Source organism: Megascapheus bottae, chromosome 31 (assembly GCF_031878675.1).
Source record: "Megascapheus bottae isolate mThoBot1 chromosome 31, mThoBot2.hap1, whole genome shotgun sequence".
Taxonomy (NCBI): Eukaryota; Metazoa; Chordata; class Mammalia; order Rodentia; family Geomyidae; genus Megascapheus; species Megascapheus bottae.
The window spans coordinates 5,135,084-5,148,971 of record NC_143539.1 but is presented as its reverse complement, the minus strand read 5'-3'; the positions used below and the strand labels follow the sequence as shown (position 1 = coordinate 5,148,971).

Genomic DNA, 13,888 nt, shown 5'->3' with positions numbered 1-13,888 from the left:
AAGCCACAGTCCCACTTCTGTTTTTTTCTGTGTATGTGGGACTGAGGAGTTGAACTTAGGGCTTTGTGCATGCTAGGCGAGCACCCAGGGATACATTCTGACTTATAGTTCTAGAATCCTACGTTCACCTCCCAAAGACAGATGCTACCAGTACACTGCACTTGTTCCCTCATATAAAAATTTATTTATAATATAAAATAAATAATATGAATATTCGTTAATAACAATAACATTGATAAAAATATTAATGAAGTCAAACATACACGGATGGCCCACAGCTCATCTCCCCAGATACCTTGGTGACACAATGTTCTTGTGGTAGGTTATTGGGTTTTTTTTTGTTGGTGGTGTTGCTCCAGACATGGGACTTGAACTCAGGGCCTCGGTGCTGTCCTTTAGCTTTTTCACTCAAGGCTATCACTCAACCACTTGCGCTACACCTCCATTTCTGGCTTTTTGGTGGCTAGCTGGAGATAAAAACTCTCACAAACTTCCCTGGCTTGGAGATAGCTTCCAAGTGGTACCTGAGTGGTGAGGATGACAGGTTGGTGCCCAGCTGGAGCCCGTGGAGAGGACAGCCCACTGGCACATGAGTCTGTTGAGACAGAACTGAGGCAAGGGGAACGGGGGTCCCTGGATCCAGCCAGGGTAAAGGCTTCAGGGCTCAGGTCAAGAGGAGAAGATCCCCCCCTAGTCTGACAGTCATGAGAAGCGTCATGGTAAGGCTGAGGTAGGCGGGGCGGGTCTGGGGGCTGCCACCCCTGCGGTACTGGCCATCTCCAGTAGGATGGTTACAGCCACTGGTGGTGCAGCAGGACACACGGACTTGAGGCAGGCTGAAGATGTCAGCCATGTGGGAGCCTTCGCACCACGAGGCGGTCGCACAGCCTCGCACTGTGTAGGTCAGGTTCTCCAGCCCTGGAGAAAGAAGAGACAGCGTGAGACTTCTTGGCTCTCACTTAGATCTGGAATTCTCCAGGAGGTAGCTTGGTAGCATGCCCATGGGTGCCACCTGCACCATCACCCAGGAAACGCAGCCAGTATGGCCCCTCAGGCACCTGGGATGAGAATCTATAGTTAACATGATTCTCCTTATGGAAGGAACAGACATGCATAGCATACACCTGTAATCCAGCTATACCAGAGGCAGAAACAGGAGGATCAAAGTCCAAGGCCAGCCCTGGGCACAAGAGGGAGAGACCCTATCTGAAAAAATAATTAAAGCCACATGGGTTGGGGATGTGACTCAAGTGGTAGGGGGCCTGCCTAGCAAGTATACCTCCCTGAGTTCAAACCCTTGAAGTTCCAACGTAAAATGTATTCTGAATGCAATCTAAGCTACACTTTCGTTTTTGCTCTCATGAGTATACAAAGGAGTTTTCCAGAAACTCTGGAATAGGTGATGTTGCTACAGCTTAAATTTGAAGACAGACCCACAGGTCCAGCTGACTGCTACTAAAGCCAGGCATCAAAAAAGGTTCATAGTGCAGGAAAACAAGGCCAGTCTTCTCATTTCATGCTTTTACTTAAAATATAAGCTGTTGTGCATTTTTAAAAAAGGCTAGTAGGCACTGGTGGCTCACCCCTGTAATCCTAGCTACTCAGGAGTCTGAGATCTGAGGATCGGGGTTCAAAACCAGCGTGGGCACTAAAGTCTGTGAGACTATCTCACAGACTGCGGCTCAAGGGGTAGGGCGGTAGCCTTGAGTTGAAGAGCTCAGGGGCAATGCCCCAGGCCCAGAGTTCAAGCCCCATAACCAAAAGAAAACAGGAAAGAAAACTGGAAGAGGCATTGTGGCTCAAGAAATAGAGCGATAGCCTTGACATGAAAAATTCAAGGACAGTGCCAGACCCAGAGTTCAGTCCCCACAGCTGACAAAAAAAAAAAAAGCTATGTATGTTCATGGGAGAGTTTATTTTTCTTGTGGTACTGAAGATAGAAACCTAGGAGCTCAAGCATGATAGATGCTCTACCCTGGAGCAATATTATAAAACAATACTATAGGACTGGGAGTTTAGCCTAGTGGTAGAGTGCTTGCACAAAGACTGGGTTCGATTCCTCGGTACCACATATGTACAAGCTGGAAGTGGTGCTGTGGCTCAAGTGGTAGAGCTCCAGCCTTGAGGAAGCCCAAGGACAGTGCTCAGGCCCTGAGCTCAAGCCCAGGACTGGAAAAGAAAAAAAAAGTCTCACTCGGTGAGCCTCCCCAGCGCCCAGCTAATTCCCAGTTCTGGACATCCAATTTGCGGCTGCCATAGGAAGTCCCGCCTCTCCCACCTGAGGCAGGTGAAGTGGAGAGCTCAACCCCCTCCCCAGCTCCCCCCAGCCAGCCCCAGGGGACCTCACCTTTGGTACCGGTGGCTTCCAGGCATCGGTCCATGGGGCCTCGGCAGGAGATGAGGGCGGTCTCCTCCGAGGAGCACCCATGGGTGCTGTTCCCTTCACAGCTGTAGCACTGCATGGCATTGAGTGGCAGATGCTGCAGCTGCACAACTTGGGAGAGGCGACATGGAGACTTGGGTTAGGCCTGGGTCCATTCCCTCCCCGCCTACCCCACCCATGTAGCACCCCCGTCCCTGGCGCCCCCTGTCGGTCAGTCGGGGAAGGACACTTTTTCCCTTGTCCCTGAGGAAATCCCACCTTTCCACTCTGGCCAAGCACCAGGCCCCAGACCTGGCATTGGCCTCTCTGTGACATCAGAAGGCCCCTTCCTTCTCAGAACTGACCAACATGGCGGCCACTGCTACCTGGAGTACACTGAGCACTAGAAATGACTGCCAAATCTGGTTCCTATGTCAGGTGCTCTGTGGAAGCAGCTGCCAGAAGGAGTTATGGTGCCAGGCCCTGCGGAAAGCTCTGCAGGACTGACCGAGCTTTTACTGGGAAAGGGGAAGCTGGAAGGCCCTGAGGGTACCTCATGAGATGCAGCCAGATGTGCTGGGGCAACAGAAGGATCGTGAGTTTGAGGCCGGCATGGGCTACACAGTGAGTTGTAAGCTGGCCTGACTTACAGAAAGAATCTTGTCTTTAAAAGGGAGGGGGAGCCTGTACTGTACCCCAGTAAAAGCACTGAACAGACATAATAATTCAAGGCAGGGAGGGTTAGGTCACAGGTAGAGTCCTTGCCGGCCTGCTCAAGGCTAGTTCTCTACCACTTGAGACACAATGCCACCTCCAGCTTTTTCTGTGTGTGTGCTACTGAAGAATTGAACCCAAGGCTTCATGCATGCCAGGCAAGCACTCTACCACTAGGCCATATTCCCAGCCCGAGTTTTGTTTTGTTTTGAAAACAAAGTCTCACTATGCAGTCTAGGTTGGCCTTGAACTCTCCATGCTCTCAAGATCTGGAATTACAGGTAAGGCAGGTGCCACCATGCCATGCGGAATTCTTCTTTGAGGAAAGCCTTGCTGTGTGTACTTTTCAGAGAGGACTCTGATCATCCCAGAGCTGGAGCAATAGGTAACAGGCCTGCACCTCTGGCCCCTTCCTGCCAAGGCTTGCCCTTGATAAGGCCCCGCCCCTCTCGTTGTGAGCCACGCCCCTCTCCAGGCCCCTCCCCTTACCTGGGCCCTGGTTGCACTTGGTGGAGTTGCAGCACCTGAGGAAGTGGAAGGTGTGGTTGCTGTGGAAACCAGTGGGGCCTGGGCATCCAGGAAGGTTGCCACAGCCTTTGATGAGCTGCTCATCCTTCCTGCTCCCTGTGGGGGCTGGGACATTTAGGAGAGGTCAGAGGTCAGTGGTGAGGGGCCCACCCTTGTTTTATTTAGGATAACCAGTGAAAGGGGTACATTTTCTAGGCTGTTCCTGTTGCTGTTGGAGCTAATCTGATCGACATGAAAGGGCTTTGGAAGGTGAACCCTTTCTAAAGGAAAGAAGACTTGTCTTTTTTTTTTTTTAATCATTTTTTTCCTTCTTGCAATTTCCTGGAAGTTGGGACACATTGTTCAGAGAACTCAGGCAGCCATTTTGGGCCATGAGGCAGTATGTGAGGAATACAGTGACATCTATGGGGGGGGGGGCACTCCTGATCAACTCAAGAACTGTCTTTAGTGACCCTGGACCCTGGCCTTTCCAGTCTCTGGGTTGCATGTGTGGGAATGAAATCACTTCTGTTCCATGGGGGTAGGGAGGAGGGCGAGGGGGTGTGGGGGGGGAAGAAACTCACTTTCCAGGCCATAGTAGGTCACCACCTCCAGGCACTGCTCTCTGGGATGGCGGCATTGCAGGCTCTGCTCCCAGCCCCTCTCACAACCCCTGTCCAAGGAGCTGCAGGACATACATTCCAGGAAACGGCCTATGGGGAAGGAGGGTACCCGGCCTGCAGCAGGGAGGAGAGGGGCATGAGGGAGGGGTCTGGGGATGGGCCTGACGTGCCAGCCTCCTCATGGGCTCCTCTGAGCACCCCAAAACCATTTCAAAACCCATCTCCTCTTTTCCAGCCCCATGCCCCACTCCAGGTTTAACCAGCTTCCTGTACCCCAGCGCATGCCTGCAAGGTCAGTCACAGAGGGAGGTTTCAGGACTCACGTTTGTCCAGCTTTCCTCTGCTGGAGATCCTTTCAAGGCCCATTGAGGACCAGGTCTTAAACATCTGTCTCCCTCCTCATCTCCACACACTAGCCCCTCCGGCTCTACTCCACTGACAGGCCTTAGACAGGGCTAGCTGGCCCCCGGGCCTTTGCATACACTGCTGCCTTGGCCTAGCCCATCTTCCCTTGCTTTGACTTTCCTCAATTCCACTCATTCTTCAAGTGTCAGTTCCAGTGTCCACTTCTCCAGGAAACTCTCCCTGTAGCACCAGGCTGGGTCAAGCCTCTCCCCAATTACCCCTGCCCACCATCTATTCAGTCAGGCTGTGAGCCCCAAGAATGTATGGCTAAGAGAGTCCCAGGCATTTCTGTGCACAGCGCCAAGGTCCGAGAAGGTTTTCAATAAATATTTGTTAAATGAATGAATGAATGACTTACAACCTTTTATTGTTCACTGTTGTAGCCAGTGTGTAAGATGGCTTCTTTCCTCCCTTCCTCCCTTGCTTCTTTCCTGCCTTTTCCTTTTTCTTTTGTTCAAAGACTAGGACTTGAACTCAGTACCTGGCCAAATGGACGGGTTACTTTTCCCTGGAAACACGGGGTCACTCCTGTGCCAGGGCCTTGGCTCACACGTCTCCGGGCCGGGCCTGCCCTCCCTTCCCGGCTCATTGACATCCTAGCTGTGTCGGGGCCAAGATTCAGAAGGAAGACAAAGTGTGAGCCAAGGTTCTCCTCTGGCACACTCATGGTCATTAGGTGAGTTGTTCTCAGCCAAGGCCAGCTCGTCACCATCAAAGAAAAAGACCTCAAGGCCCACGACCACGTCTTCTCAAGTGAACCCCACGCAGGTGAAGAGTCCACGCTTGGGCAACCACTTCACTGCCCTGCTGGGCTCCGTGGGCTTTTCTACTTCAGTGGCTCCTCCCAGGCCCTGCTGCAGCCCCCATCCTGGCTCCCTCCAGTCTTCTCTTGCTTCTCTTCTTCCCTTTCCCTCCTTCCTCCTTTTTTTTTTTTTCCCTGTCAGTCCTGGGGCTTGAACTTGGGGCTTGGGCGCTGGCCCCCAACTCTTTTGCTCAAGGGCCCTCAATCACTTTGAGCCACAGTTGCACTTAGTTTTCTGGTGGTTCACTGGAGACTCAAGAACTTTTTGTCCAGGCTGGCTTTGAACTGTGAGTCTTAGATCCCAGCCTCCTGAGTGGCTGGGATTATAGGGGTGAGCCACCAGTGCTCAGCTCAGACAGGTCGATCCATAAAGGTCTCTGCCGCGGGAGCCAGCTTGGCACCTCTCTCTGGCACCCCATGCCTGCTGGAAGCCAGGCCTGCCTCTATGATCTCCAGCTACACCATGATTTTCTGCTGCACTTCTTGGCATCTTAGCCTAGGCGTGCGCTGCCTGCCAATGCCTTGAAAGAAGCTTGTTCACAGATCTGGGGATTCATCCTTCTGGGGTCCCACTCATCCTAGGATTGCACCTCGCATTTTCCCCGCTTCCGCCTGCAACCTGGGGCTCTAGCCAGCGTGCCTGGGCAGGCAGATTGGAAAGCGAGGAACAAACCAGGCTGCCGGGGGAACCCCAGCGTCTGCTCTGCCCTGAGTTCCACAGCTGCAGCCAGCACAGCCTCCTGACAGAAGGCATCCCATATGACCAGATCTGGAAGCCTCTGCTCCACATATCACCAAACAGGAAGAAGGCTCGCCTGCCTGCCTCCATCTCGACAATTCCGTCATCTCCGGCCACCTTCTTCAATGCCAGTCATCATGCTGGCTCCCTCTCCCTCCCTGCTTCCCTCAGTTGGTACTGCAGTTTGAACTCACAGCCTTGCACCTTGCTATGCAGGCATTCCACCACAAGGTCACACCTGCAGCCCTTTCTCCTCTACTTTTTCGTTCCTTTTTTCCCCCCTTCTCACACTTTTGACCAGGGCTGCCTCTGTGTGATCCTCTGACCGCGGCCTCATGTGTAGCTCGGATCACACATGCACCCCAAAATGCTTTCCCCTCCCCTCCATCAAGCTGTCATCCATGTTGGAAGTGGGTTCATTTGTTAGAGGCATAAAGATTGGCTAGGCGCCCGGGCTCACGTCTGTCATCTAGCTACTCAGGAGGCTGGGATCGGAGGATTAAGGTTTCAAGCCAGCCCGGGCAGAAAGGACCCCCAAGAGACTCGTATCCCCAATAAACTACTCAAAAAAGCCAGAAGTGGTGCTGTGGTGTAAGTGGTAGAGCACTGGCCTTGAGCACAGAGAGGCTCAGGGACAGTGCCCAGGCCCTAAGTTCAAGGCCCAGGACTGGCCAAAAAGTATAACAATTATAAAGAGGGCCAGGAATTTGGCCTAGTGGTAGAGTGCTTGACTAGCATGCACGAAGACCCGGGTTCGATTCCTTGGTTATCACATATATAGAAAAAGCTGGAAGTGGTGCTGAGGCTCAAGTGGTAGAGCTCTAGCCTTGAGAAAGCCCAAGGACAGTGCTCAGGCCCTGAGCTCAAGCCCAGGACTGGCAAAAAAAAAAAAAAGGCTGGGATCTCAGTGAGGATCACAGTTCAAAGCCAGCCCAGGCAGAAACAATGATGAGACTCTCACCTATAATTAAATCACCAGAAAGCCAAAAGTGGAGCTATAGCTCAAGTGACAGAACACCAACCTTGGCCCTTGGGGGGAGTGGGGGAAAGCCAGCCAAGAGTGCTAAGCCCTAAGTTCAAGCACTAGTACTGACACACAAAAAATAAATAAATAAGGCTGGGACTGTGGCTAGCCAATTCCTTGATTCCATTCCTTGGTACCACGTACACAGAAAAAGCCAGAAGTGATGCTGTGACTCAAGTGGGAGAGCACTAGCCTTGAGAAAGCTCAGGGCAGCGCTCAGGCCCCCGAGTTCAAACCCTAGGACCGGCAAAAAATTAAACAGATAAGGAAATAAAAGAGCAGGGGTTGTGCCTCCCACACAAGCAGCCACATGAGCATGGAGGATGCGGACGACCGCGTTGGTGCTGGAGGCACTGCTGGGGCTGGGCTGCTGGGAGCTGTGCTAGCTCGGGCTCCTGCTGGCCAGGGATGTGCTCTTACTTACCAGACCTGGGTCTGTTGCAGAGGTTGGAGCCACACACTGTCTCCCAGAGGCTGATGACCTGCTCCTTCACGCGATAGCTCATGGTTCGGTTGGTCTTGTCTGGATGGGCACAGCCTCGAATCACCTCCTCCATGTCGTCTGTGGGGTGAACGGCCTTTAGTTCCCTGCACGCTCCCTGGGCCCAGGGGACCTCTGACACTCTGCCTCGGGGTCACCCACATCCAGCACTGATCCTGGCCAGGTTTTCTTCTACTGCTTGAGTCCCAACTCCTGTCTTTTCTAGCTTTTCTTCTCCTGTTCTAAGTGATTTCAAGAGACCTATTGTAGGGATTTTTATTGTTTTTATGTTGGTTCTGGGGCATTGCCCCTGGAGTTTCGTTTGTGGCTCAAGGCTGGTGCTCTACCACTTGCGCCACGAGTCTATTTCCAGCTCTTTTGGCAGTGCTTGAAGTCTCGTGGGCTTTTCTGCCTGGCTTCCAGCTATGATCTGCAGCTCTCAGTCTTGTGAGTAGCTAGGATTAGAAGCATAACCCACCAATGCCTGGCTGGGTTTTTTGGTTTGTTTTCATCTTGGAATCCTGACTGGCCCAAAACTGGAAACGAGTCCCAGATTCGTCCTCCAGGGCTGGCTCTGCACCCCCTGAGGAACCAGGACGGCGGGGTGGGGGTCCCCGCCCGGGAGGCTCACCGTCCCAGGTGCGCAGGCCGGTGGTGCTGCAGAGGTCCAGGCCCGGGGCGCACTCCTCCACTCGGCAGCTGCCGGCGCCGTCACACCGCACGCAGCGCAGGGCCCTGCAGGCTGGCGAGGGAGGGGGGGTCACCCACCCCGGCCCGGAGCCCCCAGGCCGCCGCCAGCCCGGAATCCCCAGCCGGCGCCCCCCCACCCCGCCAACGGCCGGCGGCGCCCACCACCGGGCCGCCCGCGGTCCCGCCGCCCGCCCCAGGCCCAGGGTGTCGCCCTAGCTGTGCGCAGGCCGCTCCCCGGGTTCGTCCACTCGCGCTCCCTGCCCCGCGGTCCCGCCGAAGTCCTGGCCCCGCCCGCCCTCCCGTGCACTGCCAATCGCGGCCAAGTAAATCTCCCTTGAGGTTCTTTCCCCGCCCCTAGGCGCTAGCCCCGCCCCAGCCCCGCCCCCAGGCCATAACCCAGCCAATGGCGTTCCCCGGGCTCTCCCCAGGCCCCCTAGCCCCGCCCCGTTATGATTCCTAGGCCTGGCTCCGCCCCCGAGTTAGCCCCGCCCCGTCTTGCCGTTTAGCCCCGCCCCGGTCTTGGCTTCGCCCCCTCCCCTGGGCCCCCCCACCCCTCAGCACTGAGCCGTCCACTCCGCGCCGCCTCCTCTCCGGGCCCCCGACTTCCCCGACGTCCCTTTCCGCTAAAAGAATTAGGAATCATTACTCATCCTCGGCTTCCCGCGCCCCGCGCACTGGCGTCCGGAGCCCCGGCGCAGGTCCTTCCCGGTTTCCTCTCGCTCCTCTAACCTCAGCTCCCACGTTTCCCGGAGGATGCGGGTGAGCCCCCCTGTCCCAGCCCCAGATCCCCCGTCCCCCACCCCCCAACCCTAGCCCCAGATCCACAGCCCCCCAAAACAAGCCCAGATCCCCACGACCCCAATCCCAGCCCCAGACCCCCAACCCCCCAATCCCAGCCCCAGATCCCCAAGACCCCCAATCTCAGCCCCAGATCCACAGCCCCCAATCCCAGCCCCAGATCCCCCGCCCCCCAACCCCAGCACCAGATCCACAGCCCCCCAATCCAAGCCCAGATCCCCAAGACCCCCAATCCCAGACCCAGATCCACAGCCCCCCAATCCAAGCCCAGATCTCCAAGACTCCCAATCCCAGCCCCAGCCCCCCAGCCCCCCAATCCAAGCCCAGATCCCCAAGACCCCCAATCCCAGACCCAGACCCCCACACCCCCAATCCAAGCCCAGATCCCCAAGACCCCCAATCCCAGCCCCAGACCCCCACACCCCCAATCCAAGCCCATATCCCCAAGACCCCCAATCCCAGTCCCAGATCCACAACCCCCCAATCCAAGCCCAGATCCCCAAGACCCCCAATCCCAGCCCCAGATCCCCAAGACCCCCAATCTCAGCCCCAGATCCTCAGCCCTCCCAACCCCAGCTCCAGATCCCCAGCCCCCCAACCCCAGCTCCAGATCCCCAACCCCCCCAATCCCAGCCCCAGATCCCCAGCCCTCCCAACCCCAGCTCCAGATCCCCAACCCCCCCAATCCCAGCCCCAGATCCCCAGCCCTCCCAACCCCAGCTCCAGATCCCCAACCCCCCCCAATCCCAGCTCCAGATCCCCAGCCCCCCAATCCCAGCCCAGATCCCCAGCCCCTTCCTTCACGAAGGTTCCCAGATCCCCAGCGCTGCACGCCTTTTGTAAAATGGGGTGCTGTCCTCCCCTTACTCTCAAGAGTGGGAAGGGAGCGTCCGGCGGAATAGAGAGAGCACCGCGGCCGCCTGGCTAGGAGGTTAGACGCAGTTTCCTAAACCTCTCATTCCGGAGCCATCGTTTTCTCATTACAAAACACTTTAAATGCCCCAGGAAGAAAACCCAGGGGGTGGGGGATGCCCTGCCTGGCTCATAACTTGCTTAGAGCACCTACTGTGTGCCACGTCTCCAGGATCCTTTGGGAGGGGAGGAGGGCTTCCCTCCCCAGCTCATTAGCCCTTACCTGGGAAGAAGGTGGAAATCCAGAGCAGCTGGAGCAGCAGGCGGCTCATGGTTCCCGGGAGCCTGCTTGCTTTCTCGCACCGCTCTGGTCTGGCTCAGACAGACAGTTTTGTGGCCCCAGGGGCTCCTCCCAGGCTTTCAGGCGCTCCCCTCACTCCTCTCCCACAAAACTTCCCTTTCCTGGGCTAGATCGGGGCAGTGTCCTGACTCATGAATTGAGGTCACCGCTGTGTGTCATCACGCTGCCTCCCCTCACATCCCAGATCCCCCCCCCCCTCCTCCCTCCCTTGGCAAACCTGGTCTAGGACAACTTGAGGATTTTGGTAGTTTTGTGAGTGGAGGGAGACCGTGGCCAAGAGGTTGAGTTTAAAAACAAACAAGTAAACAGCTGCCATTATCACTTGGGGATACGAACCGAGTCTTAGGGGTGCGATGACAGCTGCCTTGAAACATTTCTGTCCCCAAAGTACACACGGACCGCCACTGGGACTGCAGTGTGAAAGCTATTGTTTTTGTAACAAAGATTGTTTTTACTTAAATAAAATACACAGTGAAGTATTTGGTTGTGAATGACATTAAAGTCTATTTACTTTTCTTTTTTCAAATTGTTGGGGTGATATATAGTCCCAGTCACATTCATCATAGTGGGTGCATTACTTCTCACACATTGAAACCCCTTCTCATGTTTTTGTCCCCATTTCCCTCCCCCATCCCTATTTACTTTTAAATGCTTTAGAGGGACATAATAAAAGCAAAGCAAAGCAAACAAAAAGCCAAGCCAAGCAAGGTTGTGTCTGCCTGTGACGATTCCAGCAGTTGGAAAACAGAGGCAAGGTGAGAGCCCATAGCCAGCCTGGGCTGAGACCCTGTCCTCAAATGAATTGGGACGCAGGGAGGAATGGGGGGGAAGGGGGGGAAGGAATCCTGGGCTCAAATTCAGGACATGGATACTGACCCTGAGGTTTGTTTTTGTCAGTCCTGGGGCTTGAACTCAGGACCTGGGCACTGTCCTTGGACATTTTTGCTCAAGGCTAGTGCTCTGCCACTTGAGCCACAGTACCACTTCCAGCTGAGTTCAATTCCTCAGTAGCACATACACAGAAAAAAGCCAGAAGTGGTGCTGTGGCTCAAGTGGTGGAGTGCTAGCCTTGGGAAAGCTCAGAGACCCTGTCTCAAAACGAAACAGAACAAAATTCAGCTGGTGGCTGGCATCTCGTTCTTGTCATCCTAGCTACTTAGGAAGTTGAGATCTGAGGAATGTGGTTTGAGGCCAGCTTAGACAGACAAATAGGAGAGACTCGTAGCTCCAAATAGCTAGAAATGGAGATGTGGCTAGAGGGAAATGCTAAGTAGAAGTGAGAGCATTCACAACACACACACACACACACACACACTGTGCCTATGAGTCTAGTGCCAGTGGCTCACACCTGTCATCCCACCTACTCAGGAGGCTGAGATCTGAGGATCACAGTTCAAAGCCCCAGCAGGAAAGTCCATTCTGATAACTCTCATCTCCAATAACCTACTCAGAAAAAGCTGGAAGTGTAGCTGTGGTTCAAGTGGTAGGCACTGCCTAGCCTTGAGAAAAAAAGCCCAGGTACAGTGCTTGGGCCCTGAGTTCAAACTCCAGGACTGGTGCATGTACACACACACACACACACCCTGGGGCCAGGAGTTTGACCTAGTGGTAGAGTGTTTGCCTAGCATGCAGGATTGATTGCTCAGTACCACATACATAGAAAAAGCCGGAAGTGGTGCTGTGGCTCAAGTGGCAGAGCTCTAGCCTTGAGAAAGCCCAAGGACAGGGCTCAAGCCCTGAGCTCAAGCCTAGGACTGGAAAAATAAAACAAGACAGCAAAAAACACCCATGATTCTCCCCACAGGCTTGGGGCATAGTATGTACTTGGTAAAAAAAAAAAAAATGGAAACCCCCAGGAACACTCTTTTGGCTCCAGCTCTGGACTCTGTTTCCCCTTCCTGGAGTGACAGAGAAAGTGGACACTTGTCACAGAGTCTGAAGTCAGCCACTGTCAGGCAGGTGTGGGCCACCGTGGCAGTGAGTCACCATCCACCAGTGCAGACCTCCTCTGTTCTGGGGAGTGCCTTCCTCTTGCTTTTCTGGAAAACTGGGTCCTTTCCTGTGCTTGGGCAGAAAAAGGGAAGAAGAGGTCAATGACAGGAGAGGCAGAAGGGAGCTGGGGTGTGGATGGAACCCCTCACTTGGCTCCTGGCTCCCTGGTGTTCCCACCAGTGAAATGGATCTGGGGTGGGTGGGATTTGGGGGGGCGGGCTTGGCTTGGGGGAAGCTTGTGTTTCTGTGAAGGTGTAGTTCCGACTTCCGGTTGCCATCTCATGACTTTTTGGCACAATTTCCTCTCTTATTTACAGAATGACAGATGTTTCCTGGAATCACTCCCCCCTCCCCCATGTCTCTGACTTCCCCACATCCTCTCTCTGTTTTCATTCTTCTCCTTGACTCCTGTTTACCTTTATTTCCTTGGTGGGGGGGGGGCACTGGGGCTTGAACTCAGAGCTTCATGCTCTCACTTGGCTCTTTTGCTTTGGTAGTTTAGTTGAGCTACAGCTCCACAATCTGGCTGTTTTTAAAAAAATTTTTTTTTTTCTGGTGGTTCTCTGGAGATGTCTCTATAGACTTAGACTTTCCTGCCTAGGCTAGCTTTGAACTGTGATCTTTAGCTTCCTGAGTAGCTGGAATTACAAATGTGAGCCTCTCACCAGCACCCAACCTGAGTTTCTCTTTTTGTGGCTCACATTTATTTTCTGCCCTAGTGCCTCCTGTCTGTCTGTCTTGTCTATCTGTGTCTCTCTGTCTCTGTCTCTCTGTTTCTGACTCTGCCCCTGTCTCCCTGGCTTTTTTTTCCTCTTGTGATACATACCTGTAAGTCCCTGTGACGTGTGGAAGGTGAGGATGGGTCAATGTCAGGGCCAGGGCACTGGAGAAGCGACAGGAATGTTCCCTTCTGCCTCACTCTGACTCACCTGGGCCTCGCCCACCTGGCCTCTCGCTGGGCTGTGGGTGAGACCTAAGTTTCTGGGGCCTCTTTGGCTTGAGGGAAGTGGGGGGATGGTCAGAATGCCATCAGTGGACAAGCAACCAACAACAATGGACAAGAAGAAAGATGATAGAACAGATATCAGGTCATAGGCCGAGAAGCAGGGGTGGGGGGGTACAGAGAGAGAGAGAGAGAGAGGGCTAGAGAGACTTAGATTTTTCTTTTCCCAATAAACTACTCAAAAAAAAAATAAAAAGCTAGAAGTGATGCAGTGGCTCAAGTGGCAGAGCACTATCCTTGAGAAAACTCCAGGACAAAGTCCAGGCCCTAAGTTCAAGCCCCAGGACTGGTTTAAAAAAAAAAATGTGTCCTGATGAAACTTGATGTAATTTCTGGAGATATTAGTTCACAATCCATGCCACATTAGAAATAAGACTGGATATTCTGCTGGCAGCCAGCCTCACCCTGCCCACAATTCTCTAGATGGGCTGGGGGACAAAAATCAAGCAGGAAACTGGGCACCTATGACTCACGCCTGTCATCCTAGCTACACAGAAGGCTGATAGCTGAGGATCGCGGTTCAAAGCCAGCCTGG

General features: G+C 54.0%; 1 protein-coding gene across 1 annotated transcript; it reads right to left on the bottom strand.

Moving 5' to 3' along the window:
• Positions 1 to 529: 529 nt before the first annotated feature.
• Positions 530 to 10,456, bottom strand: Plaur (plasminogen activator, urokinase receptor). The gene is made up of 7 exons (XM_090322868.1): positions 10,281 to 10,456; positions 8,289 to 8,399; positions 7,601 to 7,738; positions 4,168 to 4,320; positions 3,566 to 3,709; positions 2,348 to 2,494; positions 530 to 918 (listed from the first exon to the last, which is right to left on the bottom strand). The coding sequence occupies exons 1-7, from the start codon at positions 10,327 to 10,329 to the stop codon at positions 665 to 667; spliced, it is 996 nt and encodes a 331-aa protein (XP_090178994.1). The 5' UTR covers positions 10,330 to 10,456; the 3' UTR covers positions 530 to 664.
• Positions 10,457 to 13,888: the final 3,432 nt, after the last annotated feature.